At 38.1% G+C, this 16,024-nt stretch overlaps 1 protein-coding gene across 4 annotated transcripts in view; it reads left to right on the forward strand.

The window, feature by feature from the left end:
- Positions 1-16,024, forward strand: part of ADGRG6 (adhesion G protein-coupled receptor G6) — a 132,061-nt gene that overhangs the window by 52,286 nt on the left and 63,751 nt on the right. For all 4 annotated transcript variants that reach the window (XM_087425167.1, XM_014796516.2, XM_087425166.1 and 1 more), the window contains exons 3-4: positions 10,635-10,976; positions 13,491-14,114. In XM_087425167.1, the coding sequence (XP_087281293.1) occupies positions 10,635-10,976; positions 13,491-14,114 (966 nt within the window). The remainder of the gene's footprint in view (positions 1-10,634; positions 10,977-13,490; positions 14,115-16,024) is intronic.

Raw genomic sequence — 16,024 nt, forward strand, 5'->3', positions numbered from 1 at the left:
CACACTCTTCAGTGACAGTGAGGTCTGCCCCCAGTTCAGACCTCTCCGTCGGTCTGCGCCTCTGATCGGAAACATGCTGCCGTGTTTGCTCTGTAGACCACCCGGCCCACCCACTTTTGGTGGTTTAGCCTTCTCTCTGGCTCACCTGCAGGTGTGACCTTATTCACCCACCTATAACAAGTCAGTCTCCCATTTTTCTGAAGTTTAAAAATATAACTGGCTAAAAGAAGACAGTGAGCAAGTAGACTTTTATACTATCCTGGAAACTTATAATTATGAAGTTTGGTGAACTTCACGAACTTTTTCAAGCCTGTTTTTGCTGCAGACTTATGATTGATGTGGAGGCTCCCTGGGGCAAGGGTGAAGTAGTTTAAATGTAGAGAAGTTAAGTGAGTTCCCTGGATGTACATAACCTGCCAGAGGCTCTACGAGTTTAGCACCTCTGTCACCTCTTCCCCAACCCAGTGCAGTTAGAAGTTAGATAAACATTTTGGCAATGGTGTGGCAAACCCAGATTCAGCCTTACTTCTCAATAGGTATACTAACTTTATAAAAGTAATAAACTATTTTTTTTTTTTTTTGTGGAGTAAGCTGTTAGGCATTAAGAAGACACTAGAGAAGCTATATTAAGTAGAAAGGAGGTATTTTTTTTGCCTGATGTAACCACACTCTAAATCCTCACAATCCGTCACAGCTTGCTCCGTCATTCTAAGCCAGCAATATTTAAAATAGCACAATAAGTACTGTTAGCAAGATGTGGAAATTTTCTCGAGCAGTCGGAATATATCCTAGAAGCCAGGATGTTTGCTGATCATTAGCTCTGCTTGTATTCAATCTGTATTGGCTGACTTCTGACTCCAAGTTGGACAAGTGAACACAAAACAGGCAGAGACTCGTGACACTCAAAAAGACCCTCTTGCCTCCTAGTCTTGTGAGCTATCATCAGTTCTCTCTTTTCCTTAGGGGAGTGTCAGATATCTTCATGACTCTTTTGGAAGATTCTTCCTAGTAAAGGGAGCATTTGAAGCTCTGAGCGTTAGGACCTGAGTCTATCATCCATACTAGGGTTTTAGAACCAGAAGAGACGTTTGTTTCAGATGTGGAAACCAAGGTCTCAGTGGCTGGTGACTAGCTCAGAGTCACATGTTGGTTAATGGAAGAGCCAAGACCAGAACTCACCTGTAATATGGCCAAATATTCACGTAAACGTGGATTATTTCAAAAGGAAGGCAATTTAGTCTTTCTTCTCTCATCTGGCACAAAGTAATAAACTCACTAAATGCTAATTGCCGTTACAGTTGCTATTTTTTTTATTTATCTGCCTCTGTACATATTGTTGTGAAAACAGTATGTTTTATGGGTTTATATAGCTTATATGCAAATTTTAAAGAAAGTGCCTTGAAAGGTGTAATTTTAGATCTGGAAAGGATCTTGAGAGAACTTCTAGTTCAGTTTCATAAATGAATTGTCCTTCCCCCAATGATTTTTTTCCACACTAATAAAAAATATTTTTTATCATCTAGATCTTGTGATTTAGCTAGAAAGAAGTTTGAATAGAGTACATCTTTTTAAAGTTCGCTTTCAGAGTTTACTAAAGAAGTTAATCTATTTCTCTCTCACACACACACACTCTTCTAATATATTATACTTGAGATCTATGTGCAAAGTTAACATTACGTAAATATTGTGAGAAGTAATTAATTCCAGCAATGAATTAACTTAAGGCAGTTAGACAGCATATTTAAACAAGCTGTTTATATATAAAATGGAAAGTTTTACTGAAAAAACATTTTTCTTTATTTTTAAAAATCTATATTATGGAATTTTTACATCAGCCCTTTCTTGTTCCTAAGATGTTTACATAGAAAAGTATTCCATAAAGGGGCAAAGTTGTCAGTTCCATCAGTGATTTGCTTTGCTCAAAACCTTGACTGTTTAAACTGCTTCCATTTAGATGTAACAAACCTGAGTGGGGTTTTTTATGCCCTCAAATTAAAGGTTTATTTGGAAAACTTGAGCCAAGATGCACACTTACCCTGCTGCTGCCACCTTCTTCCCATTATATTCTCCCAACTTGTTGGGAGGGCAGGTGTGTAAAACCAAAACATTTTGTAGCTATTAATTTCAGATTCTTTACCTGCGCCACATAACGTGGGATAAATTGGAAGTGATAACCTTCACTGACTTCTCAAATTTGTTATAGTCCTACTTCCCCTTCTGACCACCCTCTGGTAACCATATGTAAAGACATCTAAAAGAAAATTGAAGACGAATGGAAGTAGGGACCCAGAAAATTAAATGAATGAATGATTGAATGAATGAAAAAACTGAAATATGGCTAACATGCTGTGCTAGTGAATAACAACCATAACCGCCACAATACTAAGAACTAATATTATTTGAGCATCTTACTACGAGGCAAGTACAGTCCTTGCACTTTATATGGATAGCTCATTAGCTGCATTCATGCGCTGGAGAAGTTAGTAACGCACTGTTTAGCCAGTAATGACATCACTGCCTTCATGGGTATGAGAACTATAATTAGCTTTTATTAGGCTAAGACATTCTGCACTTATGTTGGTAGTATTTAGCAATATTTTTCTGGTTAATGCCAACATACGCCAGTTTTACCCTGCAGCGTTCCCTAGATAATCCATATGGAAAGATTTTTCTATGACATTCTCAAGGGTGAAATGAACATTAGGTGAGTGTTTGTTTTTTATAGTTCCCTCAGTGTTTCTTTAGGGGTAATAAAACATGTAAGATCAAAGTAAGACGGATCTTCGATGAACACAAGGTTGGTTACTTGGCTGCATTTATATCTTACCCATCAACACTTAGGCTTCAGTGAGTCCTTGTAGATTTCATCTTTCCTACCAGTGTGACTGCTATTTTGTTTCCATAAACAAGCTGTCAGGGTAGCTTGCTGCCTTTTGTCTTTCTTCTTGTCATCTGTCAAGTCCTTTGAGTTCAGCTACAGTGATTCTTACAAGCATCTTTGTTCATTGGTAGTTTTGTGTTGTTTTTGTATAAAAGAGTGAGCTTTTAAAAAGTATCTGTGCTAAACACAAATCTGATTATTTTACTTTCCCATAATTGAAACCTTTTTATTTTCACTACCACTCTTATTATAATTTTTCATTTTCTTCAGCGTGGCTTGCAAAATCCTGCAGAATCTCATCCCTGCCTACCTTGCCATCTTGATCTCTTACTTCTCCCCACTTTGCACATTCTGCTTTAGCTAAACTAAACTCCTAAGTTACTTGAACAATCAATGCTCTCTCTTACCTGCAAGCATTTGCACCTGCTGACACTACTGTGCAGAACACTCTTTTCTTTTTCTCCTCTGCCTCCCCTCTTTACTTGACCCACTTCTATGCTGCATATTTAGGTCTCAGTTTCTTTCTTTCTGTTAGAAATGGCACTGTTTCTACGAAGTCTAAACCTAGATTATTACACTCATCTACCTGCTGTATCAGAGCCATGTTCACACTGTATTATCACTATCTATGTGTTTATCTATATTTGCAATAATCTATCCATTCCATAAAGTCAGGCATTATATCTTGTCCATGACTGTATTCTCAGCACCCAGCATAGTGCCAGGCACATAGATGCTTAATAAGTATTTATCGAGAGAACTGTGTGTGTCATTCAAACACACTTGTCTTGTTGGATCCCAGAGAAGATTTTGAGTTATAGAAAACATACTTATATACTTGCATTTACATTTTCATAGATGTTTCTTGTGGTGATGTGGAGGATGAGTTGGAGATGACAAGACTATTGACAAGAAGACTAGTTACTGAGCTTTTTGTCCAAGAGAGAAAAGATGAGAACCTTAAACCAAGTGGCTGTGGGAAGGAGATGAGGGAATAAATTAAATCATCATGAATAAAATAAATGTCACAACCCTTGACAGACTGTTTGAAATGGTGTTGGAGAAGGAAGAGAGAAGGGATATTCAGAGTCCTAGCTTGGATGGTTCTCATACTACCAATGATTATAAAGTGGATAAAAACAAATCATTTGAGGAATGGTGTTTGGATTGAGGGATCTCTGGGATCTTCAAGTGGAGATGTTGAGTTGACATTCACAAATGTGGGTGTTGTGCACAGTAGAACATGTGTGTCATCAACATTTGGACACAATGAAGGCCTGTGTTTGGATGAAATCACCCAGAGAGAATGGGTGTAGAGAGAGGAGAGCTGAAGAGAGAGGAGAGCCCCGCAAAGTGTTGGCTTGAAGCACACTTGCTTGTAAGGAACAGAAATCCACTAAAGCTGGATCAAGTGAAGAAGTGGGACAGTAGCTGTAATAACAGTTTTTGTCATAGAATCCAAGGACAAGCCAAAAAGAACATCTCCTCCCATTAATTACAGGACACGGAATGTCTAGAATGAAAGATGTTTCTCAAACGTCTGGTTTTCTCTCATCTCTTGGTTCTCTATATTTTCTCTCTCTCTCTTTTCTCTGTCTGCTTATCAGTTGCCTTTGTTTGCAAGTGGCCAAGGCAGCTGCTACCTTTGAGTTCACATAACCTGGTCATTCTATTGTTCATCACTCTCTGAATAAATTATCTGTATCTCTAACTTCAAATTCTCAGAGAATCTGACTGAGTAGCCAAGCCCACGACTTGGTTCTCTTCAGCTCAGGTGTCCCCCCTGGAGTCGGGGTACAAATATGACTGGAAGAGATGTGGGAGGGGCAGATCTTATTGGGAGAAGGATATGCATGGAAATTGTGAATAGCTTCTGTAGTATGTTGTTATTTAAAAGGGGACTTAGATTTTAATGTGCTTTGAATCCCCCCAAAATTGTTATTGTTAGTGTTAAATACGGATTTTGTTTAGTAGGTCTGGGTGGTTCCACATGTCTAACAAGCTCCCAGGTGATGCTGATGCTGATGCTGTGGGTCTGAGGACCATACTTGGCATAGCAAGGATTGTAAGGGCAAGTAGAGTACAGGGAATGCTCAGAGAGGGCAGAAACAAGGGCAGGAGAAGAAGAAGGAGAAGGTAGGAACTATGGAGGAGAGACTCAAGACTCAAGGAGTGTTCAGAGGCATCGAATGTTGCAGAAGGTGAGTGAGATAAAATCTTTAGTATAGATAATATGCACAATTTTTTTGAATTCTTTTCAGTAGTGCTTGGAAGCCTATGCATTAGAGAGCAAGAAGGTCTATGGCTGGATTATTACAGACTTGGGGCTTTGCAGTGGAGGAGTGTGAAAGGGGATAAGAGACTTAAATGTATTAACCAGAAGGTAGATTAAATGATAGACCATACAGCTTTAAGTTGTTTCAAATAATGCATTGCCTTTAGAATGTTTTTTTAACAGCTGGAGAAAGATACAACCACTGCTTAAGAGCGAAGAGTTTCCCATGCAAATGTGTGTGGGTGTGTGTGCATGTGCATGCCGGTGTGCTCCTGTGTTTAATCCTCTTGCAAGAGATATATATCTACGTAATAAGCTGACTCTAGAAGGAGTTACAACAGTTCACTGGTTTGGATTTTCCAAAAGTATTACCTTTTGCAGTTACATATGGAATGTTCTCATGCTAAGGTGGTTATGGAAACACAGGACTTGAAGTTTAACCATTAACAGTATTACGGAAGACGAAAGTGTGTTTGAGGGTGTGGTGCATATGAATCTCTTCAGAGATTCAAAAAATTGTCAAGGTTAATGATGCCTCATTAAGGAACCTTCAGTTTAACTTCTTGGTAGTTTCTAGCTGTGTCCAACTTAATTTAACTGATTCAAGTAAAGAGCTACCCTTTTGAACTCATGCATAAGTCATTGTGGTAGCTTCATATTCGTGGGGCTTCCAAAGAACATTTTGAGGTTGAAACATCACAGAAGGAAGTCAATTTTCTGGTTAACTCTGGGGAAACCAGTGTTTTAGGAGGAGTTTGGGAGTGAACTGATATCCTTGCTTGGCTCTGGAAGTTCTAGTAGGAGATCGGAATGACCAATGTAACCCTGGTTTAAGAATGACCCTCCCCTACATGGAAATGCTATCTTTGAGTGAGGAGTTTGAAGAGGAGGGTGAAGGCGGGTGCGGATGCTTGCCAAGTCTATCACATTAACAGACTCGCAGATGTCACAGCCAGATTGCCTTCAGATTCCTTGCCATCCTGAAAAAAATCTGCATACAGCTCTGAAGTCACTTAAATTTAAATACTTTCTTTGATTAAGTCCTTCAGTTCTGTACATTATTAGCCATTTAATACGTGCCAGCATCTAAAGTATTATTTATATTTTACATTTCAATGATGTTACATCTGGCAGCATTTTACTTGATCTGGGGAAATGGTGTGTGGCTGCCCTGGCTTTGTAGTGACGTAGGCATTAGAACTGGTCCTCAAACTCTCGGTAGCTGGCCCTTAGGTTTAATCTTCAGAAACAACCAAAGCTACTAAATATTTTAATCTTTTTTAGGCAACTGACAAACTTTTCATTCTTTAGAATTTAATAATAGTCACATAGATAATTCAAACAAGAACTTTGAATAGATGCAAACTGAGCAGGTAACTTAAGTGAAATTTTCTGGAGATGATTTTTACCAGTGAGGTTTTCCAACAAGTTCATCAGCAACAGTTTTACACACTTTCAAATAAAAAACAAGATTTAATCTCAATTCATTCATTTTGTTCACCATTTAACACAGTGTAGGAAAAATAGTTATTCCATCTACAGCTCTGTGTTGAAAGCAGCTAAAGTTGACCTCTTTTGATTTATCTCTTGGGATCTGATATCCCTATCTTAGATTTCAAAGAACGTAGTATTTGATTTACAGAAAAGTTCTTGCAACAAGGGTGGAGTAAGAATCTAAATCTCTGAGATGAAAAAACCTCATAAGATAAGGGTTATTAAATCTATATCTAAATGTTGTTTATAAATTGAGTTGGGCTTTCGCATGACTGGGAGGTTTTCCATTTTAGATTTGATTTTCTTTGAAGAATAAGGTTTTGTGAGAATATGCACGAGTAAATTACTACTGAAGGTTTGCAAACATAGGCAAGAGCCAAGGGTGGAATTTGGTTTGTTGTTTGTTTAGATTACCTGAAAACTTTGCTTTTATAAATTATAAGGGTGAATATGTTACTCTATGTCTTTGAGAACAACTTGATCCAGATGTTTTGAGTTGGGTAGCCTTTGGAAGCTATGTTAACTCAGGTTTTACCAAGGCCTCATTCAGTGGCTGCTTCAGTAGCCTTCTTTTTGAGTAGTTCTTCTTTTAAGAGAGAACAAATTAATTTCTTAATGAACTAGCTCATACTGTAGGAATCAACAAGCAGTGACATTTGATTGCCCCAAATTGACAAATCCAAAGTACTATATTCCAGACTCTCTATGATTCTTTACTCAAATATTTCAAAATTGGTTTCTTAAAATATATTAATTTTAGGGTGATTACACTATGTTTAAGAAATTGCCCGTTAAAAAATGTTGTCTCTTAAAACAGTACTCGAGCTTACCACTTTCCTCTGTCTTTTGTTTCATTGTGAAAACTTTTTCCTATAAAGACACTAGACTTCCATTCAGACGATTGGTTTGAATCTTGGTCCTGCTGTCAGTTAGATGTGTACCTTTGGGCAAGTTGCCTTATTTGTTTCATCTGAAGCAATAATCTATATTAGCCTTATTTGTTTCATCTGAAGATGGAGGTGGTGCTAATTCCCAAGGTTGTTATGATGTCAAATGAAATAATGGATGTGAAAGCCCTTTACTGTGACACAATCTATAAATATAATGAACATGATGATATTGCGCCTAGTGAAATTGACATTTCATCCAATTAAGATAATTACTACGTAGTAGCACTGTCTCTAAATGCTGTCTATCTACTGTAGATAAAAACTATATAGAAGAATGCTTTAAATGTTTTTTTAATGAATATTATGGGTGTCTTCTCTTTCTCTTTTCTATCCCAATGAGTGCCTAAGGGAGAAAAGATTCTACTAAGGTGCCGCGCTATTTTTCCTCTCTTAAATTATTGATGCACAGATTTTGTGTTACAGTAATGATTAATAATAGCCTACACTTACATAGGGCTCAGTGTGGTGCCTCGTACAGCTCCTAAGACTTCCCAGTATTAATCCATCCAGTCCTCCCAATAACCCTGGGAGGTTGGTGCTGTTATTACCACTGTGTAAAGGTGGTGAAACTGAAGCACAGGGAGAAACTTGTTCAAGATTACAGTCAGTATCAGTCGAACTGAATTTTCCTGTACCTTTCATTTAACTCTTAGGGAAGAATTTGGCAAAAATAATATATCAGGATAAAGAAAGTCATGAACATTACTTGGGTCTGGATATGGGGGATGGCATCTCATTTTGGAAAAACGATGCTGCCTGAATGTATGTTGGAATAACACAGAGAGTGTATCTTATTTTCCTTTCTATTTTTCTCTTTTAGTCTTCAGTGCTTATTACTGGATACATTATTGTTGATTCTCTAGGATTACTTCTCTCTCCTGAGCGCAAGATACGGTAACAGGCAGCTAAACTTGTCAGAGAGACCCAGTCCTCTCAATCCTGTGCTATGAGAGAAATACTTGGAAGAAAGAGCCCCAAACCCCATCCAAAGAGATACTCCAGCGCTCATTCACTCCTTATCTTTTTTTCAGACTTAGTCTTTGTTTGACTTAGTTTCATATACCAGACTTAGTCATTTTTGATTTAGGCACATTTCCATTCATTTAAGCTACTCTTATTTGTTCATAAATTTAACACATTTTATCGAAGGTCTCCCATGTGTCAGGGACTCTGTCAGGTCCAGAAGAGTAAGATGATGAATACGACAGTACCTACCCTCTGCTTGTTGAGCTTAGAGTCTGGTGGGAGAAGACAGACAATAGGCAAATAATCTCACCAATGGAAGTAACACAACTGCAGTGAAGAATGTTACCAAGAAGAGGAAAACGCGGTGCTCCAGGGATGGATAAGAGGAGGCATTTGGAGAACACTTGATGATTGTAAATCGTTTTCCCTGTCTGTCTTCAGCTCTGTACAGGATGTTGGAGACTTAGGGAGGAAGAGCGGAGGGAGGGCGAGTTAGCAAGAATGGATGGGGAGCAGGGTTGGCAAAGTGAAACAGTGCGTACCATGAGGTGGCCGCAAGGAAAAGACAAAAGAAAACTTAATGTGAGCAGTGTAACGTATCTAATAAGTCCTTAAATATATCTCCGTATCATAGAAGAATAAGTAAAATTTGTAATAACTGCCATTTTCAAGAAAAGTTGTTGCGTATTCATTCTACTCCACTCCGTAAAAGAGAAAGGAACACAATAAATCTAGAGTGATTTCCATTAACGTGGTTAAAGTATTTCATTGTTTGAAAATGTAAGTGTCAGTTTTATGGCAGTTTTTTTAATTCAGAATGTTGGATAAATGAGTCTACTGCCTACATTTATACAGATATTCAAAAGTAACATGAATTGGGGGCCGGCCCGATGGCATAGTGGTTAAGTTAGCGTGCTCTGCTTCAGCGGCCCGGGGTTCACGGGTTTGAATCCTGGGTGCAGACCTACACACCACTCATCAAGCCATGCTGTGGTGGCACCCCACATACAAAGTAGAGGAAGAAGGGCACAGAGGTTAGCTCAAGGCCAATCTTCCTCAGCAAAAACAAAAAAGCAACATGAATATTAATTGCAAAAGCATTGCTAGATAGGAAGACAGTAGACCTTGGTTTCTGGTTCCAGCTGGTGGCCAGGCCCCGGATAAATAATAATTGAGAAATAATTGATTGTTTTACTTTTCTTTCTACCTCTTATTACCATCTGTCATTATATTTTATTATTATTTGTTTATCTTTGGGTCCAAAACTGAAGTGTAAGAAACATTCAGACAGAGACTTTGTCTCTCTTGCTCATTGATATATACTGTTTAGAATAGTGCCTGGCATATGACAGGCACACAATAAATATTTATTGAATGAATGAACAAATGAGATAATCACACAAGTATGTAATTACCCATTAGGGTAAATAAAAGGATAAGTGAAAGTACTTTCAAAACTATAAATATTCCACACATGCAAGGTGATGCTATTTATTTGAATTTTAGAAAAAGTACAGTCTGTCAGAAGATAACCTGATTGTCGTTTTGTATTGGTAACTTTCAATTTAAGCATTTATTTCCTATGAGTTTCTCTTCCTTTCTACGCACAGTTTGTAATATTGAGTTCTGCCTTTATGGTTCAATATCCCTCTCCAGCCCAGTTCAGCTCTAGAGTAGAGCTTTTTAACCTGGGTCAGTGAACCTTTGTGAAATCTGAGGTTGCCTTTGGAAGTTTCCTATACTCTTTAAAATTGTACTCGAAGTGTCGTAGCCCCTGTGCATTTTCCTGGAGAGAGTTCCCATAACTGTCACCAGGTTCTTAAGAGTATATGACTCCTCAAGTTTAAGAATCATTGCTCTAAACTTGTGTATTTTTCCTTTACTTTTTGTTGCCTTGTGGTTTTTCTTTTTTCCTTGAGATGGTTTCATTTTCCTTTTAGTTTCCATAATTATATTTGGTATTTTAAAATGTTTACTGTTTGGTTGTCCCCAGTGTGTGGCATTCTTGGTTTATCGGACGCCTCTGATCCTAGCCCTTCTCTCTGTCTCTCTTTTGTCCGGCCAACAGTGTGGGGATGTGCCAACTGCAGGCTTATCCTCTCCAACCCTTCTGGGGCCTTCACCTCTCCGTGCTACCCTAACGACTACCCTAACAGCCAGGCCTGCATGTGGACCCTCCGAGCCCCCACCGGCTATATCATTCAGATAACGTTTAATGACTTCGACATTGAAGAAGCTCCCAATTGCATTTATGACTCATTATCCCTTGATAATGGAGAGAGCCAGACTAAATTTTGTGGAGCAACTGCCAAAGGCCTGTCATTTAACTCAAGTGCCAATGAGATGCATGTGTCCTTTTCAAGTGACTTTAGCATCCAGAAGAAAGGTTTCAATGCCAGCTACATCAGAGGTATGTAAACCAAAGGCGGCGCCAACCTTCTGCTTTCATTTAACATATTCTACAATAAACATGAGGACCAGAAGACAGAGTTATGCTCTTTTATGTGAAGGTGAATGATTAGGATTAGAATTTAAGGGCAAGAATCTGTTAATATTCTCTGAGCATTCTCATTAACAATATATAGTTACCAGATCCAAAATCTGGTTACCGTAGAGCTGAATTCTTTTGTATTGTTTATATGCAGAATATTTAAAAGCTGCTTCGAAGACATTGTAGATATTCCACAACTAATAATTAAAATCTGTAATTCTAACGTCCGTCCACTGAATATTTAAAATGTTCCTAGTTAGAAATTATTTTATTTTAGGCTTTTAAGATGTTGCCCTTTTAAGGAACGATGCTAGGAGATAAATATAGGAAATTAGCATATAAATTAAAATAGAAAAAGAGCTATTTATAACTTAAGCTAATAAACAACATAGTCTGAAGAAAGCCTCTTGAAAATTTGAAGGAAAGAAAAAATATTTTTATAGAATACATTTCCCAGATTCTGGCGTATCATAACATTTAAATAATCTCATTCTCTCTGAAGCCTGTGTTTGCTTAAGAAAAACTCAAGCTTCAAGACTATGTTAGTTATACATTTTTTTTTCTCTTGAGTTTCTTAAGTAGATGTAATGTATCAAAAAAAAAGAAACACCACTATGAAAAGGAGTAACCTTTATTATTATAAATTGTGTTTTTGGTGGCAGAGGTATTTACTGTGTGTGACTGACATTAGATATATGTGTGGTTAATTGAAACACAGGCTTTAATTTTTCAAATAATTTTTTAAAAATTATAAAATATTCTAGGAAATTTGGAAATAAAAAAGAAGCAAATTAGAATTACCTATACATCTGCCTCAGCCATCACCACTGGAAAAATGTTGATGGACATATTTCCTTCCAGCCTTTTTATTTTAACAACAAACATAGCACACTAGGTTTATATTGCATAAGTGTCCCTTTGGGTAAATAGACCTATAAACTGCTTGATATTTAAAAAGTAGGCTGAAATCCATGATTCTATTAAATTCCATTGTGGATTTTTAGCTAGAATATTTATGTTAAAATGAGGTTTTTACCATATAGGTAAAAACCTATTTACCAAGAGGTCCATAGACCTATTCTTCATGTATATTAAAATTTATTCAAAGCAGCATTTATAGGAAGCTGGCATTAAACAGTATTTTTGAGGAGAGCCACTTCTCTCTTGAATCAGTACATAACCTTTCACAGTCACTATTATATTAGCATAGGGCGATTATTTAGTAACTTGTTAAATAAATTGCGTTATTTAATCCTTTCACGTATGTCACAGAATGGTGCATGCGTTTTTCTTTTGAATTGATTATGCATATGATGATAGTCATAGTTGGGAATCAGTAATAGCTGTCTGTTGACTCTGGCCCAGGCCCTGCTCCGGCGCTTTGCAGGTATCAACTTATTTAATGCTTATTGCCCACCTGTGCAGGAGACGCCCTCGGCTCTCAGTTTACAGAGAGACTAGGATAGGGCTAGGTCAAGGAGATGCCCAAGATCGCAGGGCACCCTGTGGAAGAGTTGGGAAGAGTTGGGACAGGAAGCTCGATCGTCTGCCCTTTCACCCACTGCTCCTTACTGTCCCTCAACAACTAGCTCAGATGTCTAGAAGTAAAGGAAATATAGTTTATTTTTTTATTTTTTATTTTTTTAATTTTTATTTATTTATTTTTTTTCCCCTCAAAGCCCCAGTAGATAGTTGTACGCCATAGTTGCACAGCCTTCTAGTTGCTGTATGTGGGACGCGGCCTCAGCATGGCCAGAGAAGCGGTGCGTCAGTGCGCGCCCCGGATCCGAACCCGGGCCGCCAGCAGCGGAGCGCGCGCACTTAACCGCTAAGCCATGGGGCCGGCCCTAGGAAATATAGTTTAAAATTCCATTTTTGTTTGTCTTTTTACTAGACTCCCTCTCCTCATGGAGTGTCTTTGCCTTTGTTGTTAAAATAGCCTGGCGATGAGGAAAACAAGTAGGAGATGGGTGTCTGAAGGGGGAGGGTAGCATAGGAGTGTTTGAGAAGAGTGAAAGGCAAGTGTTAATGAAAAGTAGAACTGTTAGCTGTTACGTTTAGGAATTATTTGAAAAATAACAGAGTTTTGAAAGTCTTCATGTATAAACAGAACTTTCCTGAAAGTGGTAGTTTCCCTAATTATGGTGTGTTTTTTTTTTTACCCCCAGTTCAGGGATTAAAAAAAAAACAAACTTGTTATCAACTTGGCTGGCTATGACTCAAAGGTTTAGGTTCCTGATTAGAGTTCCTGGGGTACCTTACTCTTGTTATTCGTATAAGGTGATGGGTTGATGAGAGAGAGCCGGGTGGACAGACAACAGCGGAGCAGTGGGGCAGAAGTCAAGTGGTAAAGTGTGGCGGAGAGATTGGGTGTATCAGATTAGCCCATATCTGAAGTTAACGTGTTTTATCTGTTACTGTGTTTTGTTCCAGTCGCTGTGTCCTTAAGAAATCAAAAGGTCATTTTACCCCAGACGCTAGATACTTACCAGGTGTCTGTTGCAAAAAGTGTCTCTATTCCGGAGCTCACTGCCTTCACGCTGTGCTTTGAAGCAACCAGAATTGGCAAGGAAGACAATGAATGGATAGCTTTCTCCTACTCAAATGCATCCTTCACAGAATTGCTCAGTTTTGGAAAGGCCAAGAATGGCTACTTTCTATCTATTTCTGGCTCAAAATGCTTGCTAAACAACGCCTTACCTGTAAAGGATAAAGATGACATTTTCACAGAAAGCTTTGAGCAGCTCTGCATCGTTTGGAATAATTCTCTGGGCTCAGTTGGTGTAAATTTCAAAAGAAACTATGAAACAGTTCCATGCGATTCTACCATTAGTCAAGTTATTCCTGGGAATGGGAAATTGTTGTTGGGCTCCAATCAAAATGAAATCGCCTCTCTAAAAGGGGACATTTATAACTTTCGACTTTGGAATTTTACCATGAATTCCAAAATCCTCTCCAACCTCAGCTGCAATGTGAAAGGGAATGTAGTCGACTGGCAAAATGACTTCTGGAACATCCCCACCCCAGCTCTGAGAGCCGAAAGCAACCTAAGCTGTGGTAAGTCTGTGGCATGTTCACTCTTGTTTTTTTAGCATTGTTCTATGCATATGTTTGTCAACAAGAAATTATACGCACACAGATTTGTATATGTGTATATATATATATACACATAGACACAAATATGTATGTGTGTATATATGTAAATATACTTATATATATTTGTCATTAATAAGCTCTTTTAATTCTTAAAATGTTACCTGCTCAGCCATTTGTAGTATGCATTTGATTACAAGCCATGTGTATTCAATCAAAGCTTTTGGTCCTACTTTTTTTTGTGTGTGTGTGTGAGAGGAAGATTGGCCCTGGGCTAACATCCGTGCCCATCTTCCTCTGCTTTATATGGGACGCTGCCACAGCATGACTTGAAGAGCGGTGTGTAGGTCTGTGCCCGGGATCTGAACCTGCGAACCCCGGGCAGCCGAATTGGAGTGCACGAACTTAACCACTACCCCACCGGGCCGGCCCCTGATCCTACTATTTTTAAGTTTTCTTTATGTCATAAAATATCACATAGTTTATCACTAACATAACAACAGTTATAATTATCATGTCTCAAAGAGAGATGTTAACACTGGGACTGAAACAAAAGAAGTTAAGTTATTGTTTTTAATCACAAAAATGATACAGTAAAAAGCTGATCTTTATCATCCTGGAATGAAAATTCCATTACATTATTTAAATAAACAACCACCACCTCAAAGAATGGTATTAAATATCAAAACTGTCCATTTTATCAAAAATCTTTGATAATCTGAAATTAACAATTTTTTCCTTGAACTTCTTTTCTCTGTTTCAAAAATGAGCGTTTGTCATTTGCTTCAAATACTCTCTCTTTTTGGTTGCTCTTTGAGAGACTTTAAAGGTGTTATTATTGAAAGTAGCTAAAAGCAAAGTATTTAGGGAAATCTATGTCACAAATTATATTAAAATAGACTTCGGTCAAATATTCTCTATGTATGTAAGTTAATTTTAGAAGTCCTCATTTTACCACAGGACTGATTCAGATAAAAAAAGGAGTTTGTCAGTTTTGAATGTCATGTGACTGACTCTAAGGTGTTGGTAATACATACTTTTTAGTCTCAGAGATAACTCTCATTAAGGGGGGAAGAAGGGGCCTAATATTAAAAAGTAATTTGTATGTGACTTTGGAGGGGATTCCACAGAAATTCATTCCCAATACTTTGAACAAAATAGGACCCATTGTGAAGACCTGAGGCCATCTTCTCACTTCCCCTGACCTGTGTTTGCCCTTCCAGACTGGGGAACTACTGTTACCTACCCTGCCCTGTGGGTCACCCATTTCCCCGTGTGGTCCATGGTGCTCCTGCCGATGGTGGGAGGCTATTAAGTGATGTCATTTGGGAGGTATTTCCTTGTGGGTTGCTGGAAAGAGGGTAAACCACAACCCTGTTCGAAAAGGAGACTGCGGAACTTTGTAAGAGCTAATGGTGTGCCCAGCATCCTCTCAGCTGAGATTAGCTATAGAGAAGTCCTTCACTCATTGAGGGAACTGAGAAGATCAAGTGTGTGGGTTTGGTGTGGGATGGTGAGCAGCAAGGAGAGGCCAGTGGGGCACTTCTTATATCCAGGGTGATCATCTTTAGTCAAGGGGCCTGTGTTTGCCATATACTTGGCCATTATTAGAAAGTCATAATATAGACTGTTTAATATTTGCCTCTCTATGGGGCAGTATTTGAGGACTATGGCAACCAAAAAAAAAAAAAAAAGAATTTAGTTAGCTATAGGAATAATTGCTAATACTTAGTTTATACTTAAATTGAATACGTATTATGTACAAGGTACTGTTTTAAGCACTTTAGATATATTAACTAATTTCTTATAACATAGATCCCATGATGTGGGTTTTATTATTAATCTCATTTGCAGATAAGAAATCTGAGGCACAA

Source organism: Ceratotherium simum, chromosome 38, assembly GCF_057802395.1.
Source record: "Ceratotherium simum simum isolate JZ-2026a chromosome 38, ASM5780239v1, whole genome shotgun sequence".
In the NCBI taxonomy this organism is placed as follows: Eukaryota; Metazoa; Chordata; class Mammalia; order Perissodactyla; family Rhinocerotidae; genus Ceratotherium; species Ceratotherium simum.